General features: G+C 36.9%; 1 protein-coding gene across 1 annotated transcript in view; it reads right to left on the bottom strand.

Annotated features, from left to right (window-relative positions):
• The window catches only part of Dopr1 (dopamine receptor-1), a 113,959-nt gene that overhangs the window by 11,662 nt on the left and 76,077 nt on the right, over positions 1–26,220 (bottom strand). Inside the window, exons 3-6 of the mRNA XM_028184779.2 lie at positions 22,085–22,169; positions 16,452–16,632; positions 14,223–14,351; positions 5,193–5,438 (exon numbers count right to left, since the gene is read on the bottom strand). Coding sequence (XP_028040580.1) covers positions 5,193–5,438; positions 14,223–14,351; positions 16,452–16,632; positions 22,085–22,169 — 641 coding nt within the window. The remainder of the gene's footprint in view (positions 1–5,192; positions 5,439–14,222; positions 14,352–16,451; positions 16,633–22,084; positions 22,170–26,220) is intronic.

The raw sequence follows: 26,220 nt of genomic DNA, 5'->3' as shown, positions 1-26,220 counted from the left end.
CAGTGATACTTCGTGCGCGCAATTACCCTTAAAATTTACCGGATATTAACTTAACACGAAATGCATATGAATTGCGCCAGTTAATAATGTAGCCTAGACTTAATAAAGTATTTGCGATTTTATTTGTAGAAATATGTAATTATTTATATTTTAATATTTATGCAACCATACAGCACGCTTAAACAGTACGTATGCGTGTTTAAGTCGTAAACATTTCACACTGCAATAGCTTTTCTTCTTCGGTATATGAAATAATGAACTTATTATTACCACCGGTTATTATGCTAGGTTACTTGATTATTTTAATAGACTAGCTGACCCGACAGACTTCGTAGTGCCTTAATCGATAAATAAAAGACCTAAGCTTTATTTAATTGCGAGCATTTTCATATTTATCTACATTTTAAACCTTCTCTGGGCTTCCACAAATAATTCAATATCAAAATTAGCCAAATCGATCCAGCCGTTCTCGAGTTTTAGCGAGACTAACAAACAGCAATTCATTTTTATATATATAGATAATAGAAATAATAGATAATAGATATACCTTTAGATTCCAGACCATCTGAAATAGCAAGATATTGAGGTAAAAGCACCAGAAGAAAAACGGATCCTTGTGCATTCTTTGGGGGGCGCGGAACGGAGAAGGAGGCTAAGGAGTAAATCTCACTGCCCGGGCAGTAGCTTCCTACCTAATGTGTCAAGGGTTATTAGTTGCTGATATCGTCTCTATATATGGTGCCACGGTAATAAATGTGTACGGTTGCTCCTCACGAGACGCTTACCATAATAGTGAACGGCTATTCAGATAGGTTTGGATATCACAACAGCTTAGCATAACTAAAGCATTATTCTATATTGCAAGCACAAGGTAACCGGATAGCGCGGTCGGTTTACCCGGTTCCGTAACAAAGTTAGAACACAATTTGCCGGTTCGCATTCTGAAAAACTTAGCAGCACGATAGACAGATCCATCAGCGTTCTACCGGCTTAGAACGATTCTGTTGGGATTAAGCTGACGTTGATTAATTAACATTCAGCTTCTAAACCGCTTATGACATTAAATGATTGCATTAATTGAAGCGGGGAATTTGAACTATCCATTGCGCAAGGATTTATTTTGGGTGGCTTTTTGTTTATTCACACACGTGAACGGAAGTTGTGACGACTCATCTGATAAATGATATTGGTTAGTTTAGAGATATTGGTTTATTTAAAATGCAATCTATTTAAGCAGACTTCAAAGAAGGAGGAGATTCTCAATTCAACTGTATCTTTTACGCGTGCTACCTCAGAAGTTTTTTCTAGATGAACTGATATTCATTGTTCAATAGCTGGTGCTTCTTATGTGCTCTCATTTCAATTTACCAAGATCAGACCATTACTTTTTAATATATCCTTAATAATGCATATTTAATTGACTTCTATTTTATGGATAAAATTCTCATATTATTTTCATGAAATCGGTTTTTTTTTTTTGTAGTCTAAAGTGTTGTGTTTCATCCTCATTTGAAAAGGGTGTTAAGTACGTTAAACAAACTACGCAGAAAAGGTAATCTTATTATAGAGCAGACTGTAATGAGATCTAAAAATGCAGTGAGATTTGTGAGATATGTATGTATTTGTATGTAGTCCTCACTGCAGGCTCGTACCGATAGGCGATGAGGTACACCAACAATTTCACTTATCTATACTAATATATAAATCTACAGTGGTTTTTACGGATGTTCCGTTATAACTACTGAACCATGCATCCGATTGACTTGAAACTTGGTATCCATGTAGAAAATACATGTACTTAATGGATAAACTAATATTTATATGAGTGTTGGTCTCCCTACACCAGTTGCGGGGGCGTTAATGATGAGAATCCTTGTGGGGGTGAGAAATAATAATGTTAATTTTAAATACCCAGCGAAGCGGCCGGGTATAGCTAGTTTACGTATAAAATACAGCAGAGACACGTAGCGCGCGCGGTATTTCAACCTTCACACTTTCTTCTTTTTGTGGATGTCGCCACGCGATCTCGCTCGCACGCGTCGGTAGGTAATGTGCGGGAGAGGGATGGGACAGGATTTGCAAACCAAATTAAATGTTACTATCTTCAGAAACCAAAAACTAACAGTTGCAAACCAGCGCAACCAATGTGTTACATTTAAACATAAGGGTTAACAATAAAAGCCTAACAATAACAATATTCGCCTAACACATTCACCCTTTGTAAATGTAATATGGCAATTAAAATTTTACCAAGAAAGCTACATCAAACTTTCATCCGTTTCTCTGTCTTCCATCAAAAGCCAAGTTCTAAGATGAACCTAATTATTTTAAATCACTAACGAAAGATAAATGACACGTGTTCATATAGGTAAGTCTGAGTTAAATATCTGTGTAGAACTTGTTAAAGCTTGTTTGACGATTTTGTTAAAATTCGCTACCCAAATTACGAAGTCTAATTGATAAGAGAGGGAAATTATTTTCTTGAACACAGTGTGTTCAGAGATTATTTCGTTAAAATATTTGACTTGCTTAGCTTAGGCGAGTGCTCCGATTTGAATTGGTTAATAGTTTCAAACACAAATTTTAAAATATGTTGAGATTTTATTTTTCATATTTTAGGCCAATACAGTGGTATTTTATTCATTCGGCTACTAGAAATATATTCGAAATCATCATTATCCTGCCCTTCTCCCAGTCACCTGGGGTCGGCGCAACATGTTTTCTCCTTCGCTGACTCCCCTCTTACCCATATCGTCTTTCAAGCAATCCATCCATTTCTTCTTAGGTCTACCTCTTCCTCTATATCCTTCCACATTCATAGTTAACATTTTCTTACCAACCTCATCTCGTCACATCACATGTCCATACCATTCCAAGCGCGCACTTCTCAGCTTCTCTGTCACAGGTGCCACTTTCAGACTTCCTCTAACATATTCATTCCGTATTCTATTCATTCTCGTTACTCCACACATCCATCGCAACATTCGCATCTCTGCTGCATGCAATCGCCTTTCATATAAAAATATAGAAAAATATTCGAAATATCCAATAATAAATAGAATTTACTTCGTTGTTACAAATTTTCTCTATTTTTGACTATTGTTCGACATTATAATTATTTCTAAAGATGGGTTAATACCGATATTTGTCAATATTCATTGTCATTTGTCAATATATTAGCGAATACTAATATATTCATTATGTAAATATTATAAATACCTTAACTAATACGTGAATATCCTGATATCTTAATATACTTCGATAAAACGGGTAAACGAGTTAAACCTAAATACGGTATTCGTGAAATAAGTTGATAATCATAGATAATACACATAAATTAGTTATTAATAATATAAATAGTATATTGTATCTAGGTTGAATTTGACTTCATACTAAATATTTTACAAGTAATATTATGTACATTAAAATTAATATTATTATTAAATCAGAATTTGGTCAACATTGTACATTTATATAAACAACAAGTTAGTAATATTATTTATTTCTTATTGGTGCATAAAAATATCAGCTTTTTTACTTTTTCTACCGAAAGACTGGTACGTCGGTCAGAAATGAGTTTACGAGATTTTGAAAAAATCCTCTCACACGGTACTGAGGTGGCTAGTAGGTAAACAACAGTTATAATATTATAATCCACGAACCGTTTGTTTAGAATGCTTAGAAAGTCATTTCGATTCAAAAATCAAACTATTATTTATACTATAAGTTCTTAGAAGATAATTAAATACCACCGCAAAAATATGGTCATCATAATTTATTACGTAAAAATACTTAATTTAGTTCTGGCCGTATTACGTTTTGTGTAGAAATATTTTAATTTATGAAATTGGTAAACAATGTCAACTACCTACTTCCGTTTTGCAAATCATCGTTTTAAAACCAACTAATTCTAAGGGAACAGAAAATAAAATAAAAATAAAGCTCCCCGATTTTATCCCAATAAATGTAAAAATGTTGTATTTTGCCTTGATTAGAATCTTTAGCTGAATCAAGAAATGAAGGTTCAAACATTAAAAAGTAATGCATTTAAAAATTCCCACTAGCATCTTTGACATGTAAAAAGTGCAATACAAAATAGTCCTTAAACTCAAAGCTATATGTACTTATTTTCATTGCTCAGTATATAAACATATAGTTTATCTCACTTACTCTTAGCGCATGCAGTATTGTTATGAATGTGATAATATCCGCGAGACACGTACGGCGTATGCCAGTATATTTTCGTGTGATAGATACTTCGCTAGAAGTAACAGTGTTCTGTGGATAGATACAACCCTACCGATGTGAGTTGGCTAATAATATGAATAAGTGAATACGGAATATTAGCATATCAGAATTCGACGGATTACCGATACACGAATACAAGCTGTATTACGAATATCATAATGAATACTAATATATCGGTCTCACCCTTAATTATTTCGGTATCATGGTATTCCTTGCCAACGGTATATATAGCTCGGTGGCATACTACTCCAGCTCAATAATATTTATATATAAATGTCGGAGACTGTCATTAGTATGGTAGCTAAACGAAACGCAGCACGATTCCCGAGAGATGGCAGCACGATTGCGGTATCGTCGGAACTCGGCTAACTTCGTGTTACGACAGAGCCTAGCCGATGGAGGCGCATAGACGTCATTACACATTTACCAACCAGCCTTCATGAAGAGAGGTGCCTCCGTCCTAAGAACTGTCATTCGTTTTCGCTTGCTAACGTCACGTGAAGATTTCTAAATTATTCTAAGACTACAAACGTAATTGGTGTACTCAATATTTCTCCTATTTCGATCACTCTATTTCATCCCTACAATGTCTGACGATGGTTTTAATAATTGTGGCTTTTCCGACATATTATGAAATATATTTATAATTATTAAAATACTAGCTGACCCGGCAGACTTTGTAGTGCCTCAATCGATAAATAAAAGACACATCAAGGGGACACATCAAAGGAAAACAAAATTGTTATTTTTATTTAATTCCTAGCATTTTCATATTTATTTACCTTCTCTGGACTTCCACAAATAATTCAAGACCAAAATTAGCCAAATCGGTCCAGCCGTTCTCGAGTTTTAGCGAAACTAACAAACAGCAATTCATTTTTATATATATAGATACACAAATGTAGCGGGGTATTTTTCTTCAAATTATTTCAAGTAAAGCTTACCGGCAGTAAATACTGATCATCACAATGCAAGGCAGTATAAATGATATACAGCTTGAAACGACCGCGTACGTCGGTGTGAGCACTAACGCGCAGGTCGGGTACTTAGGGGGTCTTTGTGTCGCTAAAGCCTCCTCGTCGGGTCGGTGAAGTCCCAGAGAAATTGGCAGAAAGCTAACTAGGGCAGCTAATAGCCATATCATTGCGATTGTCGTGATCGCAACACGACGCGTCACCCAGCGGCCGTATCTGTTGACAAATTAAAAAAAATTAATAAGCAACTAAAGCTTAGCTTAAATTGTTGATGGCTACAAAAATACGCCCATAAACACAGCCCACTGAGTTTCTCGCCGGATCTTCTCAGTGAGTCGCGTTTCCGATCCGGTGGTAGATTCTGTGAAGCACTGCTTTTGGTAGGGCCAATGTAAGCAACAGCTCCGGTTTGAGCCCCGAGAGCTCACCTACACGCTAGGGTAACGCTGATATAGCCTCTCAAGGCTATCAGCTTAGGAAAAAAAGGAGTTCATTTGATTATTAAAACTAAAATCGAGTATGTGACAATGCATGTCCCTCAATTTCCTTTTTAGGACAAAACTTGTTCAAAGCAAACAAACACATAAAACATTTTTTTACCTAACTAAAGCTAATTTTAAGTGATCAGAGAAATTTTACTCATACGGTATATAAAAAAATTATATCATTTCTAGTTAATAGTGAATAAAATGTATATATTTATTACTACATAATAATATGGATAATGGATAATCTAAACCCGATATTTCAATATTAGTTTAGAAGCAGTTTCAATTAAATTATTTGTTATGAAATTCATGTGTGTCAAATGATCTTGATAAAAACCGAAATTGTGTTTCCGTTTTGAAATAGAAATATTCCAAACATTGTCCTGATATATCCATGTTTCGTCTTTGAAAGCCAAATATGTAATATAGAATGAAAATCACACATTTGCACATAGCTTAAACAACAATTACGATGTTTAAAACACGAGTGAAAGTTATATCATTTTTAATACTTAAAACCGGTCCCTATCTCAAATAACCTTCAGTTTAACCCGACTTGTCATCAGAAAATAAACATACATAAGTCAACCTATTCAACAATGTACATATATGAATAAGTAGTGTAATAATTCATATTCTGTCACCTCATTATGGTAAAAAAAATGTCGGCAAACAGATGGATCGATTAAACTGAAGATTAACATCATTCATTACGTTGATAATAATAATTTGAATACATTTTATATACATATTTATACTCTACAGGTCTTGTTCAGAAAATATTAGTTTGTCAAAACGCCATTTAAATATCAGTGCGTGGTTTCCGCTATGAGAGGCGCGGCTAGCGATAAAATGAAAGACCCACATAGTCATAATTATGTATAATAGAAATAATGCGTTCATCTTAGACATTTTAGGTCCACCGGTCCGGCGTCCCGAGGGTGATGCCCCTAAACGCTTCACTCTCTCCCCTTTTTCTTTTCATGAGTTCTGTCTCATGAGAGGTTCGGACGTGGGTTGTTGAACGACAGGAGGTTTTAGTCGGTTCGACTCCGACATACCCCGCCCGCTATTCCCGATGTAGGGTGGGAGTCCGGCGATTTCCCCCTGACCAAAAAAAAAGAGGTATTTTAGGTAAGCATTTTAAACGGTTTCCAAAAGCGCTTATCTGAATTTCAGGAACTACCTTCTATTCTGCTTTTCTTTATCCTATTGCGTTACTGATTGACGAAATTCAAGGGAGTATTTTTTATGAATTGAATCCTCATTTTTCAAGGTAGCTGTCTAAAATAACTGATAAAATTCCTTCTTTTTTACTCTGCCTAAGAGGCTATTTCAGCAACGCCCGTACGGGTAGGTGAACTCAAGGGCTGAACCTGAGAGAATTTGCTCTACGTCGTAATCCACGAGGACGGTGACCGGTGCTTGAGCCTGCTAAAAGCACCGCGAAGGAATCCGAGGGTGGGGGGATCCTACAAGACCTGTTTCGGGCGACGGCGGCTTGGCGTTGCCCCGTCGCCGTCGCATAAGTAATTAACGGCGGCTGTGATAAGAGGATCTACATTTTTCAAATACCGCGGTGCTCCGACGGCTATCCTACAGAAACGGGATTGGACGACCTGGAGAAAGTTAATCTGTGTACAGGCCGCGTGAGCGTTACTGATGCCCATAGACATCTACAACGTAAATGCGCCACCCACCCTGAGATATAAGTTCTAAGGTCTCAAGTATAGTTACAACGGCTGCCCTACCCTTCAAACCGAAACTCATTACTGCTTCACGGCAGAAATAGGCAGGGTGGTGGTACCTACCCGTGCGGACTCACAAGAAATCCTACCACCAGTAAAAACCAGAATCACATTGCTATTAAACTATAATACTAAGTTAAATACTAAGCCTTAGACGTACATATAGATATATTTAAAATGTGGCGCTATTTATTAGTAATAGGATGGAATGGTTATTTATGACCTTATTGCGTATGCTACGAGGTGAATTTCCAACGAACTGAAATATTGTTAAGTGGTCATCATAGACAAAGGTGAATTTTGGAGCGTTCAATTTATTTGCTTCGTTCAGTCTTACTTATTCAGTCAAATGAAAACTGTTTAGATCGTCACTGCATCGGAATCTTCATAGCTATTACTAAGCAATAGCGTCAATGTTATAAAGACATCAAGTCATTATTAGAATTTTTTTATTGCCCTTATAGGCAGATGAGCATACGGCCCACCTGATGGTGAGTGGTTACCGTCGCCCGTGGACTTCAGCAATGCCAGGGGCAGAGGCAAGCCGCTGCCTACCGAGCCCAGCCGCTGCCTACCTACTATTAGGTCCATTTTAGATTTTTTGCGGGAATCTACCGGGCAACTACGTCAAATCGTCTGTTCGAAATAATTCTTGACTTGCTGTTTAAATTTTCTCAAAGTGAATCATTTCCAGAAGTCTTGTCGCACGGGCAGGTACCGGGAAACAATCATATGTTTCGGTTTGAAGGATGGAGTAATACGTTGTATAAGACAATTCTGACTTCGAGCTCATCTCTCAAGGTAACTACTGATTTATGTTGTTTTGTCAATTTATCACAGGGTGTCATTTGACTTTTGGGGGTTAAGGACAAAGAGACGATCATTTACCGAGCTGGTGAAATTGATAGACCTACGTTTACTTGTTTACATGCAAACCAATTTTGTAAATATAGTCAGTGGACGTCCGGCATTTGACAAATATATTATGCTCTATAATACTCTAAGCCCGCTACAGACTTATGGCCTAAAGAAGGATTTCGGCAAGCTACCGACCATTCTTGAGTTTTTGTTTAAATTGTATTAAAAAAGAGATTTTTTTATTTTTTTACGACAAAATAATACACTTCACGCCAACGGTGTATTAAGAATCTCCCTGTCTTGTAAAATGTTTTATGGCTCGCCTATTAGGGATATGAAAATTCATTGAATTCCACCCTAAGCAAGATGGATATTCGCGGTCTGACGCTCCCTCAATGACGAATAACAAAGGATTCTCCATGTCAGTTTTATGTTATTATCTTGACAACGCGATCCTTCAATCCGACGACTGCCTTAAGAGAGCTTTAAGAGTTATTCTACCGAAATTGAAAATGATTGTTGAATTTGTGAGTGGCTCGTTGAGATGTGAGTTCGTATTCTGATTCTCGTATTAGCTGCTAGTGAGTTTTATTTAAATGAAATTCGATCTTCTTTTTTTATTTCGCTTGACTATCGCATGGGAATAGCTTTTCGAAATGTTAATTCTACACCTGAAGGTCATGTGATGCATGCATGCTTGCTGTAAGATAAACTTTTTCAAGATTAACTCTGTGATACCCTTCCCACTATCGCTATCACATACAGTAAAACATACAGAGCACCAAAGCCTTTCGATTGATCCAGATGTTCCACGCAAATTTAACTCAAACAAACAAAGGTCATGCTTAAATTTTAACATATCAGTTACAGTTACTAAATTATCGGAACTGGTTTGAAATAGTTTTCACCCCTGTGACTTTACCACATCAAAATTTGTAGCGGACCTAATTATTTCTTTCCTATTTGGATTTTAGTCCCAATTTTAAAATTTTAAACTACTCTCAGACAGTAGACATTAGAATTTTCAGGTGACCGTCAAGTCTGTTTAAGATCAATATATTCCGAGGTAAGTCATAGAGTGGACGCCCGAGGCAAGCTAAAAGTCCAGGTCTCAAACAGACCTGGTAGTGCACTGTAGTAGCGGAGATAAAGATAATTGGGCTAGCTTGGCCCGAAGTAAAGCGCATAGTCGAAGAACGATCGCGATGGCAAAATACTTGTGGCAAAACCTTTTATTGCATCACGCGCATGTGCATCTAAAAAATCCAAGAGGCCATGATCGCCGCCATAACAAAAAAGGTTGCACATTTTTACATAAAATAAACATTTTATTATTTGTTCTTTCCTATTACCCTCTGCTGGGGTGTATGGCTCGAATCAAATCTTTCCATTTACATCGATCTTGGGCAGTCTGTTCTAGCTCCTCCCACGTCGTGCCCAAGACCCCTAGCTCCTGCTCCACCGAGCGACTCCAAGTTGTTCTGGGGCGGCCTCTCTTCCTTTTGCCAGACAATTTTCAGGTCAGTGCTCTCTTTGATAGGTGGGTATCAGGCTTCCTCATTCGCTTTTATTTAAGCGTCCTAAATTCTATTAAAGCCCAGTGCGCCACCTGAAGCCTCAGAGTCTTAAACTTGGAAGATTCCAAAAGTATCTTAATTTTACTTAATTTCACCAAGCAGATAGTGAAAAAAGTTGAATCATCAAGTTTACAATCTCAGTTAGATTTGTTTCAGTTCCTAGAGACCGGACCAGAGATGTAAATCCTAAATGATTGAGAAGTACGATTTATCTAATTAATACCTCGTAGCCAAACGTATTATAAAACCAGTTGGTAAAAATAATTTGAAACCCTCAACAATATGTAATCGGCTTTGGCTTTATTAATCATGAGTATTTGGCAAACGTTATCTTAATTACCATTATCCGCAAATACAAATATTCATTTACGATACCTATCAACGCTCGACAACAGCGGTTCCAATTCATTCACAATGGCCAAGAGGATATCCAGTATTAAACGACAAATTAATTTGCATGCTAAATGCGGTATCAAGTTCATATGCTGCATTATTTGACTGAAATTATTGTGAATGGTTTTCGTTTGTGTTATATCTTTTTATCTTTCTTATATTTCGTTTATAAATCTGAATCTGAATCACAGACTGATGAGTACAACCGGTCTTAAATGACCTAATGACCTGAAGTGAATGACTGAAGGCCACCTGATCTAACTAGCGGAGTTGAATAGCCTGATGATATTCTAAAGTTCGCGCAAATATTTATTGGAGAAAATAATTATACTGTAAAATAGCTCCACAAAGAAATTTAATGTTAAGCTTCTATTTACTTATGAATTTTCAATCACGTCTGTGGAAATAAATAACATTTAGCGGTCTATCGTGTTTTTGATAACAAAGGCTTTGTCAAATCGAAGAATACTAACTAGGTCACAAACCTGTATATTAAAATTAACACTTGAAAAACTGTCTAACTATTCTTAAAACTACACTAAGGTCGTAAGACCAGTGGCATGCTCCCAATTCCACTCTCATCAACACGATGAATCCAGCACACGCACTGTGATTCCATGGATTGCTAAGTTATTCATCTCTCAACCTGGCACTTTGAATCTAAAGCAATGACGTATCCAAATTCAATTTAGTATTTCATATAAAACATTTTTCACGTAACCATCATGACCTAATGACCGAGCAGTGTGTTACCGAGGCTCGAAATCTATAAAAACGGCCAAAAACGCTGATCTCTCGACGATATCTCGATACTAAATTATACGACCGCAGGTTACAGTCAGAGGTTTATTGTTTTATTTTATTTGATCTACTAGTGTCTTATTTTATTGATAGTAAACAGTCTTGACCAAATTTATTGGGCGGTCAGAAGCTCATCATTTATTTGTAAGGGCTACAAAAAATGCGCGAACACAATTAAGTCGGAATGACATTGAAAGTACACCAAGCACTAATTAAATTAGCTTGCTATACAAATTGTTTAACAAATAATTCCCAAAAGCGAAAGTAGGTAATAAACAAGTAGGGTAAGTAGATAAACTATTAGTTTAAAGCCGTTATTAACATACAGGTTATACTCTTTATAGTGAACGGAAGTGTTGACCACGACCACTCTGCCAACTCCATACAGGGTGAAGCCAAGTTGCTTAGTAAACACGTACCTACCTAAAAAAAAAAAAAAAACCTAACTACAAAAAATGATCCAGAAATAGTTGTGACCTAAAATTTAAGACGTTTAATGTACTCGTATCGAATCATGCCAATATAGCATATATATAGCAAATATGCATCTAACACGTGCTCATATATCATGATGAATGACGCAAGATAAATGGACAGCATCGTGTAGTAAAAAAGATACTTATACAAAACGTTGCTGGCGGTACTGAGTTCTTTGAGTCAGAGTGGATACCACAATTTTGTCCGTTTCAAACGTTCACAGACTTCACTTTGAAGATTAGTCCTGACACAATTCAACAAAGACTTCGAACTCGTTCTTCGACTTCTTAAGATGAGTGTTTTCATTTATGCTGTAATGTCCGCAGATTGCGGAACTAGATTGACTGTTGAGAAGTGTTTTGAGATTGTAGAGGAATAAAATGAACGTTTATATGAAATTTATAACCTACCATAATTTCACTAAGCTAGTTCTAGTCAGAGAGAATAAAACTATTCCTTTTTAATGAATATCATTAACGAAAGTCAGATCGATATTAAAAATAATGTGAAATGTAAATGATTCAATAGTGGAGCTAATTAAACTGGGACTAGTGACGATATTTTTTTTTTCAATAAGATCTCGTTGGAGATAGGAGTTAATTAAGCTTCAAAATTAGCTAACTTCAAAGCAAGAATAATTTTTAGTAGGTCTCCTCCTCCTTGCGTCGGTTTCCTCATTACTGAGGGTCGTGGTCATGGCCTTGAAACAGATTGTTTTTTATAGTGCACCGCCAGCTGTTCCTATCTGCAGCTGAGTGCAGAGCATCGTGCACTGTGGTATCCAGGGCTGCACGAATCTGGTCCGTCCAACGGGTCGGGTTCCTGCCTCTAAGTCGCTTGCCCTCGACCTTTCCAGTGACCATCAATTTCTCTAAGTTGTCACTGTCTTTCTTTCTTTAGTAGGTCTAGTGGTGCCGTTTAATAAAATTATCTAATTTATCATTAACAAGAGCTGCCAAGAAAGACTTTTTAATATTTTTTTTTGAATACGATAAATAAATAATTATTTCCAAAATTATGAAAAACCGATCCACAAACATAACAAAGGTACTACCGTTAGTAGCTATTTCATTGCCCTGGCAGGCAGACGAGCACACGGCCCACCTGATGATGAGTGGTTATCGTTGCCTATGGACGTCAGCAATGGGGCAAAGGGGCAGAGCAAATGTGCTTCCTACCATTAAAAGTTAACTGTTAGTTAGTAAGCTGTCACCGGTTTTCGGTAGTTAAGCATTAATTTAGAAATGTTATAGCTATAAAATTTAATAGTTGTATATATATTGTCTAATAGTTGTTTCTTATTACATCATAAGCGTCACACATAGCAAGCACACCATAATATAGCATCATTCTATTCATCGAATAATAAAAAAAACATATAAACATAATAATATAACACACCATTTTGTAGTGAACATGCTATTGCTATCATTGAAGAGCAGAGTCCAAAGGAAATCCGAGTTGAAGTACAAAATTTAAGGCGATTAAACATTCGTCTAGGCTCCCGAGCTTAAAGTTAAAACAAGGATTTAGCCGGTCTCAAAAGACTTAAATTTTGCTGTACTCAGATCTCTTTGATGTCTTAAGAGAGATGTTTTTATTAATAAATAGAGTTTTAGGTGAAGTGTTTGTGATGGGATGCTGTTTGCGTTTCTACATTAAACTCGAGTTTAGCTAAAGATTATTGTATCAATTTAGTCAATCCTGGCTACAAGCTTTTAGAGTCTAATCAGTTTGGTAAGTTAGATAACTTATTATTGAAGTGATACTAAAATAATAATGGATTTATGGGTCGAGGTCGTGCTCGGATGGGCCAATGTCTATCTATTCTATAATAGCATTTTTTCCTACCTATTTGCTGGTAGCATTACTGGTAGCTACCTATTTAGTGGTGGTAGGACCTCTTGTCTGCGCAGGTAGGTACCACCACCCTGCCTATTTCTGCCGTGAAGCAGTAATGCGTTTCGGTTTGAAGGGCGGGGCAGCCGTTGTAACTATACTGAAACCTTAGAACTGATATATCAAGGTGGGTGGTGCATTTACGTCGTAAATGTCTATGAGCTCCAGTAACCACTTAACACCAGGTGGGCTGTGAGCTCGTCCACCCACCTAAGCAATAAAAAAAAAAGAATAAGAAGCTATTTCAGCAACGCCCGGACGGGTAGGTGAGATTACGGGCTCAACCTGGGAGAATTTGTTAACGCTAACCCTAGCAAGAGCAGTGCTTCGCAGGATCTACCACTGGATCGGAATCACGACCCACTGAGAAGATCCGACGAGAAACTCAGTAGGCTGTGCCTATGGTTTAAAACTTCACTCGTCGAACTCATCGTCATAATCGACGAGTTCGACGAGGACGACGATAGGTAATAATAGCGTAAATGATACATGCGCGCTTAGAAAAGTTGTTGTGAAAAGTTGTTTAAATAAAGCTACTAGATAGGTGTGGGAGATTATGGATTTTATTCGCTCACTTTCTGTGACACACAGACTGAAAAGGACATTTATATTTACTGTTTGATTTCGGCATTGTTTTTTTCATTTTACAAATTCTGATGTTTCCAATCGTTTACAGATTTCAAGGTCCCGGACAACTGAACTGATGAAAGCCTAAGAAAGTAGCTCTAACAAAATGTATGTTACTAAAGTTTCACTTACCTTAGCGGATCTTTGATGTGAATGTATCGATCTAGTGAGATCGCACACAGATTCAATATGGAAGCAGTTGAGCACATGACGTCGCACGCCACCCATGTATCGCAAAATTGCTCGCCGAATACCCAATACCTAAAGAAATAATGAATCACCATATTAATTTGCAAAGCATACAATTAATATATTATTTGTATATTTTTTTTACCACAGGTCTGTTTCTAGCATTTTTGCAAGAAGTAGTAACTCTGTATTAGCAGAATAATTCGAACACTAAACCCACCATGATACGTGAGATTAAGATGTCAATTGTACCGGTAAACCTCTGACTCACGTGTGAAACTAGAATTTTAAACTATTTTTCTATTCTAGCCCAGAGACGTCCACTGCAGGACATAGCCTTCAGCGGATCCCCGCGAACCTCAATAGGTCGCCGGTCCATCTTGTGAGAGGCCTACCCACGCTACAAATTCTATAACTACTTCGCGACAAATCTATAATTTAGAATTGGCAGTATGGTGGCAATCTCCAGATTGGCACAATTACCCCTCACCAACAATTCCATTTTCATGTCGTTAACAATATCATAATATCATCACTCGTGAATACCCCTAAGTTATTGTGGAGATTAGAATAATGAAAGCATTCTTAGTTTTAAACCTGGGTCCGCTTTCGTGTATGAACGTAAAATATACATCTACTACATAATATAAGCACACTTAAATTAGCAACTTTAAATAATCAAGAGGCCTTTCAGGATAATCTCAATACATAGATTAAGACATCGCTAAGTTGTATAATGTGAATTCCGAATTCAAGATATTTATCCTTCCGATTATGTAACTCAAGGACAGACCAGAAGGTAATGTGACATAATATAAGGGACCGATAAAAGGCCAAAAATCACAGATTTAACGGAGGAAATTCTTTATACGAACACATTTGGCATTTAGTGAAATTGTGATAAACTGGGATAAAAAGGTCAGATCTTTTTACGAGTAAACTAAATTTACTTTTACAGCCATATTCGAGTCGTATAGAGTTTCGTGTAGTTTAGAGCAAATACGTATTTTAATATTCAGTTTAAATAAGAGTTACTCATAAAAGAATTAAAAGTCTGTCACTGAATTTCGTAGGAAATTGTAAAAATTGCATTTTTTTATTAGAAACGTTCATGGCCCCTAATACTATTTCCAAATATAACGCTGTAAAAGTCAGTCAAAAAGTATTGGGAATGGACGATTTGTTTATAACTTGAAAATGTTTTTTTTGTTGTTGATAGATTGGCATAGCTGTTTTCCATTTTGGCGCAGAGTTAGAGTTGCATCTGTTATTTGGCTTATATATTGTAGTAGTACTGTTTTTAGTTATAACATATTATTATCTAGCGTGAATTGCGTTTTTCATAATGGGTAAAAACGAACAAAGCTTTTGTCTTAAATTTTGCATCGCCAATGTAATTTCATGTCGGAGTCACTGAAAATGCTACAGCAGACTTACAGTGAATCTATTTTGTAAAAAAACACGTGCTTATGAATGATACAAAGCGAAGCTTTTTAACAAAAGCCGTCATAATGTGATGAAAGATTGTTCTCGCTCTAGCAAGTAGGCCATCGATGTCTACAGTTGAAGTTAACATTACAAAAGTGAAGGAAATAGTGACTGAAAATCTTCGGTCAAGTTTGAAAGATATAGCAGTCGAACTTTTTTGTTTCGCGAGAATCCTCGGAGGAAGGCCAAACGGTAAATAAAGAATATTATTTGACCGTTATGCAGCGTGTAAGAGGCAAAATTCGATAAAAAGGTCAAATTTGAGGATACAAAATTTTTCGATTTTGCACCACGATAATGCGCCTTAGAAGAAGACCATTATTATTGTGAACGATTTTTTTAGATAAATCTCAACAATTACTTCTTTATTGAAGAGATATGGTTCCAGCCGACTTCTCTCTTTTCCTAAACTTAAATTACCATTTAGTAACACCCGTTTTTACTCGGTCGGAGACATAAAGGAGGATTCACGGCGAGAATACAATTCAATTTTGGAAAAAAGCGTTTAAAAATATTTTGATGACTGGATTATTCATAACTACTATCACCACTACTATCACTACATCACTAACATTTTGTGTATTATTGACCTTTTCCCGGTACTTTCTTTACAGAGTAGTATGTAAAGACTATCAACATGTTCGTTATAATTTAGCTTAAAATGAAGACAATTTCATTACTTACCCTAATAAATCATTGACTCCAGCAAATGTCATAACGGCAGCAGCAACCAACATGTCAGCTATCGCCAAGGATGCCAGGAACAGATTCCCGATCCTCCGCAGGCCCCGGTCTGTGTAGATAGCTATGCAGACCAGAATATTGCCAGCCACACTCAGAAATATGAGCAGTGATAGGAATATACCTTTGAAGGAAAAAAAAAAACAGTTAGAGACAGAGAAAATGGGCTCGGTGCAACAAAGAGGCGGTTATCGCAAACTATTATCTATTCATTCCTTGGGTAAACCTTTTCGCGACCCAGTTGGCGTCAAGTGGTAACCAAACATCGCAACCTGAATACATATTCAGAAATATGAGCAGTAATAGGAATAAGGAAACAAAGCAGTTACATATAGAAAATTTACTCGGTGGAACAAAGAAGCGATTACCTATCACAAACTATTATTTATTTGTTCCTAAGCCTTTTCACGACCCAGTTGGCGTCAAGTGGTTACCAAACATCACAACGTGTATCCGACCACGCATTTTTTTATTATTGCTCAGGTGGGTGGACGAGCTCACGGCCTAGCTGATGTTAAGTAGTTACGGGAGCCTATACATATCTACAACGTAAAAACCGCCATCTACCTTAAGATATGAGTTCTAAGATCTCAGTTTTTAGAGTACAATGGCTGCCCAAAATTTAAGCCGAAACGCATTACTGCTTCACGGCAGAAATAGGCAGGGTGGTGGTACCTACCCGTGCGGACTCACAAGACGTCCTACCTCCAATAATTACGCATATTATAATTTGCGTAGTATAAAACCTTGAAGTCAACGTCTCAGTTTAACTTTTATTTACACGATGCCATTCTTTCATCATGGAAATTATTTACGTAATTAATTCGAAAACCTGATACGTGCGTTCGGGATTTTAAAACCGAATTAGTTGTAATGCTTGGTACTAGTATAACACCAGAATACCTACTTTGTTCAAGCTATGACGACTGTCTATGCATATCACAGTACTTTGTTCAAGCCACGACGACTGCCTACAAACAATTGTAAATAGACATGCTTTAACAAAAACCGACTTCATATACGAAAAAAAAAAGATATTCCAAAACAAATTATTATACACTAAAAACAATAATCATCGAAATCGGTTGGCGTGATATTGAGTTATTGAGTTATTCATCTATTTGTCGCGCACGTACTTAATGCAAATTATAGACTTATTTGGTTTTCTCATGGATACCAGCTTTCTAATAAAAAAAGAATCATTAAAATCGATTCAGCCAGTCAAAAGTTATGAGTTAACAAATATATAAAAAAAAAATACAGCCGAATTGAGAACCTCCTCCTTTTTTGAAGTCGGTTAATAAAATTCCCATGTTACGCGGGCATTTTTCATATCGTATAATAGATAAGCATACGTCCACACGATATTTATCAGTTACCATAGCTCATGAACGCTATTAGGTGAAAATACCACTCATCTTGACAAGTGAGGTGATATATAGCAGCATTTCCTTCGGTTTTCGCGAGACGTAAATATATTTAAAGCACTATTACGTTTTGATATTATTATTCCATTATTTCAGTTAATTTTCTTAAAGAATTAACTATGTTTTAATAATTATTTATTTATTTTCGAGGCAGAGAAGCCAGACGATGATGAATGGTCACCGATTTTTATGGATGCTAGCAACGTCACGAGCCTTTGACGCAACGACTTTTTTTGACAACTTGTTTAAAGCAAGAATCTCTTGAAGCAAGATTCCTGTATCATCTGCAGTTGTAACAACATTTTCAAATTAAGAAACTTAGCAAAAATTTAGATTACCAAAATTTATGTGTTTTATCTTGTCAAAGATCCAATACGATCTTCGATTTCAGTAATGGTTTTAACAACTTCTGTTTATTTAGTGTTATCTCAATCTAGGCCAGTAAAATCCGTGTGGTTTGGCACCGCACCAAACTCAGCAAATTATACAAATATAGGAATGGAGAGAACGAATATTTGTATCTTGATGGGTGTACGAGCTCAGGATCCACCTGATGTTTAGTGGTTACCGGAACCCATTGACATCTATAACGTAAATTTTGCCTCCCCACTTTTGAAGTCGTCGTGGCCTAACGGATAAGACGTCCGGTGCATTCGTGTTGAGCGATGCACCGGTGTTCGAATCTCAGGCGGGTACCAATTTTTCTAATGAAATACGTACTCAACATATGTTCACGATTGATTTCCACGGTACCCTGAAGCAGTAATGCTTTCGGTTTGAAAAAAAAAACTTCTACTGACCCTAAATGGGCCCAGTAGGGTAACTAGCTATTACGAGTTTTCAATATCGTCAAGTTGATTTTTACTCCACGATGTTGTTTTTTAAGATGGCGTAGCGCGAGTCCCTTCAACAAGTAGGGATGTTTTATAAATGTCACGTTTATCACAGAGACCAGAATTTCGTAGCCCTTTGTTTTTATAGTCATCTTCTTCTTTCATTCACATTCCTATTTGTTATTTTTGGGTCTTCCGCATTCCAATTTCGTTCGGGTAAACAATAATTGTGTAGGCTATTTCGTACTCAAACACTCCTGATAAATAATACTAAGATTATTATAGTAAAATTATTTATGTAACTGAACTACGTAAATAAATACTTGAACAATTTAAGGACTGCATTATTAATGATATGATTTGTTTAATTTATCAGAAACGTCTACCTACGCCCATTCATATTGGAGGTACCACCTAGTTTTGGCTCAAACCGACACCGGGGGGACACGCAATAAATTTTAGCGTGTCCCATTAAAATATATATAATATTAATTTTATTTATTATAAATACGGCTTAAAAACACATCGGTGATAGTATCAGAATTATTTAAAAATTTAATGCTAAAAAATCTGCTCCTAAATAAGATGTTTACGTACGAAAATCATAATGATAAGCTTCTACATTAATAATTGAATATCATTTGAGATTAGCTCACGAACGTGCTCCGAAAGCGGTGAAGATAAATCGATTCAAGCTACGTGTAAGACGTGGTGGAAACGTCAACATGACTCAAAATGATATATGACTCGTGGCAGACATGTTTGCATTCCGACTCCAAGTGAATCTCGACGAGCCAGCGAAATTACATTGCTAAATTGCGGAAAAGTGGATAAGAGTTACCAGTCATCATAGATAAATTGTGTATTACAGAAATATATTTAGTTTATTTAAATTTATTTGCCAGAATTTTTACGCCAGTAGTCTGTGGACTACTTATACGCGGAGAGCTTATAATGCCCTGCGTGTTCAATATAATATTGCCTATAGGATGATGTTGTCACTGCCACGCTTTTGTAGTGCATCCACAATGTTTGTGACATCTCACACCGATGACTTCTTTGCAATAATGCGGAAGAGAAGTGCCTCAGTATTCCGTCGAGTTAGAGACGGTGGCAACAGTCTTCTGAAAAGCATACCGAGCAAGATCGAGGGACTGCTGATTAATAAGCCTTTGCAGCAGGCACTTGAAAGGGAAAAAAATGTAATGATATAAAATGTATTAATGATACATATTTATTTGTAAATTTTTTTAAGTTACTAATATAGATTTTAAGTAATTCTTACTAACAAAATGGTATGGTTTAAAAAAACTGAAATAAAGTATAAATAAATAAATAAATTAGATAGTTATTCCAACATTTCGAAATAAAAGGCTACTTACTTCTCGGATCTCTAATTCCTATCTTTAGCACTAATGGTCCGGATATTAACATATTGTCTGATTATGAGCTCAAGAAATCATGTGCTCGGGCTAAAGAGCGAAAAAGCCGTTACTATGCAACTAACACATATGTCTTAATTGCATAGGCCTTAGGTCTAAAATCTCTCAGCGGGGTATTTTGGAACACCAGCGGCACTACCTGGGGCTGCCAAACCGAGACGGCCGAAATAGAGTCGTCGACTATCGTCTCGACGCCGCTAGTTTGGTTGTAGTGTTGACCGCGGGAACCTCTTACTCTGCTTAGGTTCTGACCCCGGGCGGAGATCGGACGTCGGGTGACAGAATGCAAGGGGTCCTTAAGCATTCTTGGACCGGCAGTCTGCTCTAAGCATCAGCAGACCGTCAAAGCCCACATACCCCTTAGGGGATGAAGCCTCGCATAAGGTTCGGCTCTCCACCCGAAAAAGGGTCTAAAATTTTTGGATGAACAGTAGTGTCATGTCAGCTATGGAATGCCAATATCCGTAGCAGTTTGAAGTTGCCGTAACCTAAGTGATACGACGTCCAGTGCCCTCGTTTCAAGCGATACTACAGTAGTGTTTAAAGATGATTCAAATGTGGCAGGCACAAAATTTTGTAAAGAAATACAAGTACACGAACGACTTCCACAATGCAGGAATAACATCGTGTAATAAAAATCGTATCAAGCTACTCTGCCTTTCGCTGAAAATAAAACCATTATGACGCATTTTCACGAACAATATATTTAAGATATATAAGGTTTACATATCAACAAGTTCCAAATAACAGTATTCAGAGCTTTTATCCATTCAATTTTTCTAATGAATACGTACTTAAAAAAATTCACGGTTGACTTCCACGGTGAAGGAATAACATCGTGTAATAAGAAGCAAGCCCGCAAAATTACAATTTTCGTACCTAATTACTGGTGGTAGGGGACGTCTTGTGGGTCCGCGCGGGTACCGCTTATTTCTGCCGTGAAGCAGTAATGCGTTTCGATTTGAAGGGTGAGGCAGCCGTTGTAACTATACTGAGACTTTAGAACTTATATCTCAAGGTGGGTGGCGCATTTACGTTGTAGATGTCTATGGGCCAAGTAACCACTTAACACCAGTTGGGCTGTGAGCTCGTCCACTCCTCTATGCATTAAAAAAATTAAAAAATTTCGAACTAAAATCATTTGAATTTTGGAACATCTTCCCTTATTCCTTTCCTTATACTTCCATCTACGTCAGTTAAAAGATATGTCGCAAGTATAAAATACCACTTGCTACACTAAATATTAGGAATATGTGGAAGTAATCTCGCTCGCCCTGTCGTTTGCACTGAACGTTTTTCTATGATTAATACTAACTTGAATGGCCGAATTGTTCAAAACAGGCCTCAGGAGCACACGTCAACAGGAATTTCCGCAATCGTTGAACCATATTAACATCAAAGGAGTCCACGTCTATAGCTCACATTCGTACCGGTACCGTGGTAAGATATTGTTGTACATTGTAAATGCAAAAATAGAGCATATGTATTTTTTTTTAAACATGCTCTCGTGTATCAATAATAGACACCTATATTAATTGCATAATTAATTACATTTTTTTCTACTTAGGTGGGTAGAGCTCACGGCCTACCTGATATTAAATGGTTACTGGAGCCCATAGACAACGTAAATGCCGCCACCTACCTTGAGACTGAGTACTAAGGTCTCCGTTTTTACAGTACAACGGCTGCCCCACCCTTCGAACCCGAATGCATTACTGCGTTACTGTGGGTGGCGCATTTACGCTGCAGTTGTCTATGGGCTCCAGTAACCACTTAACACCGGGTGGGCTGTGAGCTCGTCTACCCATCTAATCAATAAAAAAAAAAGTTAAATTTCAACACTTAATCTAGGAAATGTCTATGAAAAATCTTACCAACAAGTAATATGGAGAGTAGCGTGACGGCATCTGGATCGTTGTCTTCATACTCCACCGTCGTGTCGTTAAGCAGGAACTCCACCTAAGTGTACATTAATTTCATCATAAATGATGTTTAAAATACCACATAGCATATTAAATAGGTATATATTATTTAGCTAATGATATTCCTCTTTTGGGATGTGTTCACTCCATTTGGCAAATAGGTTGTTAGTTTCACAATGAAGCTAAGCTTGAGACTTAAGGTGTATATAGTTCTTAACAGACCAAACCGATCCTTAGACCATGCATGAGTCTCTTCTTTTTCTCCACCTTATCCCACTAGGTGGGGTTGGCACAGCTAATTTTTCTCTTCCATTCTCTTCTATTACCCGTCATCTCAACACTTACTCCTCTCTCTCTCATATCGTCATTCACACACTCCATCCATGTCTTCTTCGGTCGACCTCTTTTCCCTCTACCTTGCACTATTATTTCTATACATCTCCTAGACCATGCATAAGTCAAAGGAATAAATAATAGCAGCAGCTAGACAGTACATAAGTTTACACGTAAGCTCTGTTTTTGGACAAAAACGTTTTCATTTCTCATTCAATACGGATGATTATTCGCCAGCTACATTCTCATTATCCATATACAACTCAACCGTAGTATATTTCCCAATTTAGCTTTCCTAAATCCGGTCTTATTGTTTTATAAGTTCGACGCGATGTGTAGCGGTAGCTATCAAACCGGTACCGCTATCTTAGAATTGATGAAATTTGGCTAAAATCTGAATTGCACTGAACGACGTTTACAAGATAGGAGGGTAGGTTCAATTCGGACACGTTCCGAATAGCATTCAATGTTGAATGAATGTTGATTTATCGAGCTATTTATCCGTTCCGAAACAATTTACATATATCCGTCACTATAGTATATACATTCTAAACTCAATAGTCATAAGCCAAACTATTTATTTATAGATGAGATAAAATACAACAGAAGAAGTAGCCCGCATGCAAAAAATTGTTAATGATAAATTTATTCCGCTAAACCAATGAGGCGATTAAATATTGGGCTCAACCAAACGTGAACATTAAATTCGCCTACAATAATAACATTGTCATGTTTAATTAAATTAATGTATGGTACACAGCATTGTGCATATTAAATACTGAACTTAAAATATGTTTCCATTTAAAAAAATATACACGAACGATGTTCCCAATTAATTATATCATCCCATAATTTCGTGATAAATGCATGGGAATTATGAGTGAATTATCCCATAGGACACAGCCTACTGGATTTCTCGCCGGATCTTCTCAGTGAGTAGCGTTTCCAACCCAGTGGTAGATTCCGCCAAGCACTGTTCTTGCTAGGGCCAGTGTTAGCAACACTCCCGGCTTGAGCCCCGTGAGCTCACCTACACGTCAAGGAGAAGCTGAAATAGCCTCTCAAGAGTATCAGCATAAGTAGGAAAAAATAAAAGGGATTTAAAACTGTATGTAACGTAATACAGATCGGTGGTATCCGAGAGGCTTATTCATGTCAATCCGAGATCCGTATTTTGAACAAAGCCGTGTGCTCCGTGATTTAATGCGCAAATACCTGGATTTACTGGCAGCCGTCAAAATTATATTACAATTTGTACAATTGTAATAATTATTTAATCCTTTCTATCTGCACGATGACAACAACTAAAATACAGTATAAGGAAATTAGTAAATTATCATAATTATAATACCAATGATATTAGAGCACAAGCACTAGATACAACAGTACAGTATTTATAGCTGATAGGTACAAAAAGGACACTAATGTACTAGTCTTTTCCCTCGATTATGGGACGTTTGATGTTTTAGATATTGGTCTTTATAAAAAGAGATTTGTTAGATTTGTGTATAATAATAATGGCGATAAAACATGACGATGTCATTTCAAAATCATAGATCAGCATCTGTTTAACAAATATTAGTATTAGTGAGGTTAGATAATAGCAAAAAAGTAGGCACAATATTTTATAATATAGGTAGGTATCCTAATATTTGGTGATCCTATTGTGGTGGTAGGAGCTATTTTGAGTCCGCGCGGGTAGGTACCCTCCACCCTGCCTATTTCTGCCGTAAAGCAGTAATGCGTGTCAGTTTGAAGGGTGGGGTAGCCGTTGTAACTATACTGAGACCTTTAAAAATTATATCTCAAGGTGGGTGGCGCATTTACGTTGTAGATGTCTATGGGCTACAGTAACCATCTAAGCAATAAAATAATAAGCTTTGCCACACCAATAGATATATTTTTTCTAAAAAAGTGTTTCTAAAATATATATTATGTATATTATTGCTTAGATGGATGGACGAGCTCACAGCCAACTTGGTGTTAAGTGGTTACTGGAGCACATAGGCATCTACAACGTAAATGCGCCACCCACCTTACATACATATTAGGTTTATTTATATTCTATGAATATTATACTGGAGATGTATTGCCTCAACATAAATTAACAATAACAATATTCATTTCATTCAATCTAATCATAAACTCTTAGCCAGAACTTTTTCTAGGACAACTTTGAGGGTCAAGAAATAAAACTAAAACTTTGCGTTATTACGAATGGACGTATTAGGAGTTCGTATAAATATCTAAAACTGTCCTATTTAGCTATAATAATAATAATAATAATAATGTTTTTATTTCAAGTATCCATGACTCATATAAATTGTTAATAAAACTTGACCTATGTTAGTAGTTATATTTAGATCATAATGAATTACTGTGGTAACATCCCATGGGAGATGGCACCACAGCGACCCATGTATATACAGTCCAGCCTGCTTGCGATCATGCTCAGGATACTGTTGGAGCTGGCCCTCACTCTGTTTACCAGAGATGCACACCTCTTACGCATGGTAGCGTAAAAACAATCTATGTGCGCGTCTGCAAACATCCCTGATGCGCTACAAAAGCGGGGCAGCACCACCAGCACCCTAAACGCGTTATTGTATTGAACACGGAGAGCATTGTACGATCTTTGAGTATATCCAGCCCACAAGCTGCACGTGTAAAAGTTAGTACAGTAGGCCCTAAAGAGGGTGACCTTGACTTTAAGTGAACACCGTGCAAACCTGCTAGCTATCATGTTTGCTCTAACCGACAACGCTCTCCGCTCTCGTTCAATATCTTCATCATCTTTGAGATCAGGGGTCAACACATGGCCGAGATATTTAAATTTATAAACTCTTGTCAATGGCGTTCCGTTGAGTACTACGGGAGGTATTTTATCATGCGTCCCACCCCTGGTCTCAAAGACCATGATCTCCGACTTTTTACAGTTGTACACCAAACCGTGTGATTTGGCGTATCCCTCACACAAAGAAACAAGTTGCCTTAGGCCACAGATAGACGCGCTCAGCAGCACCATATCGTCTGCGTAGCTGATGTTGTTTACGCACACCCCGTCTATGAAACAACCAATCCTGGTCCTACTGAGCTCGCCACGATGCTGTTATGAATGTCAATTTTATTCGAAAGTGAGTAATGTGGTACCTACATGTCTTCAAACATTTCCATGGGCTAAAGCACTTATTGTGCTTTCATCTGTCTATCTTTGTTGAAAAAAACCTCATCATTTTAGCTAATATTAGTGTACATCCCTTAAGTAACACAAGATGGCCGCATTTCAATAACTATTCAACGATATTATTATTAGAATAAACCAAAAAAAAAACGTAGAACAAGATACCGTATGGCCGCATTTCAGTAACTATTCAATGATATTATTATTAGAATAAAACAAAAAAAAAAAAAGGTAGAAAAAAGGTCAAAATAATTGATAGACATTATATCGAAAACATTAGAATCGTTTTGCATTAACCGACTCGCATTATACTAAGAACATGCTTAGTGAAAAGCAATTTACTTGTTGCGCATCTAATACATGGATATTTTCATAATATTGCATGATTTATTACAAAATATCAGTAAATGTGATAACCATCGTCAACTTATTTGTTTGTTAGTACCTGTTGCTTGTTATATAAAAAAAATTACTAATTTACATTTTATTTTTCTACATTTTAGTAAAGCTGGTAAGTTTTAATTATTTTCATTGAGTCTAAGGTTCATGATAGTGTTATGCGCCGGGGCTCGGG

This window comes from Bombyx mandarina, chromosome 26 (assembly GCF_030267445.1).
Source record: "Bombyx mandarina strain Sakado chromosome 26, ASM3026744v2".
Classification (NCBI taxonomy): Eukaryota; Metazoa; Arthropoda; class Insecta; order Lepidoptera; family Bombycidae; genus Bombyx; species Bombyx mandarina.
Note: the sequence above shows the minus strand (reverse complement) of the source record. Positions and strands in the feature narration are given on the sequence as shown.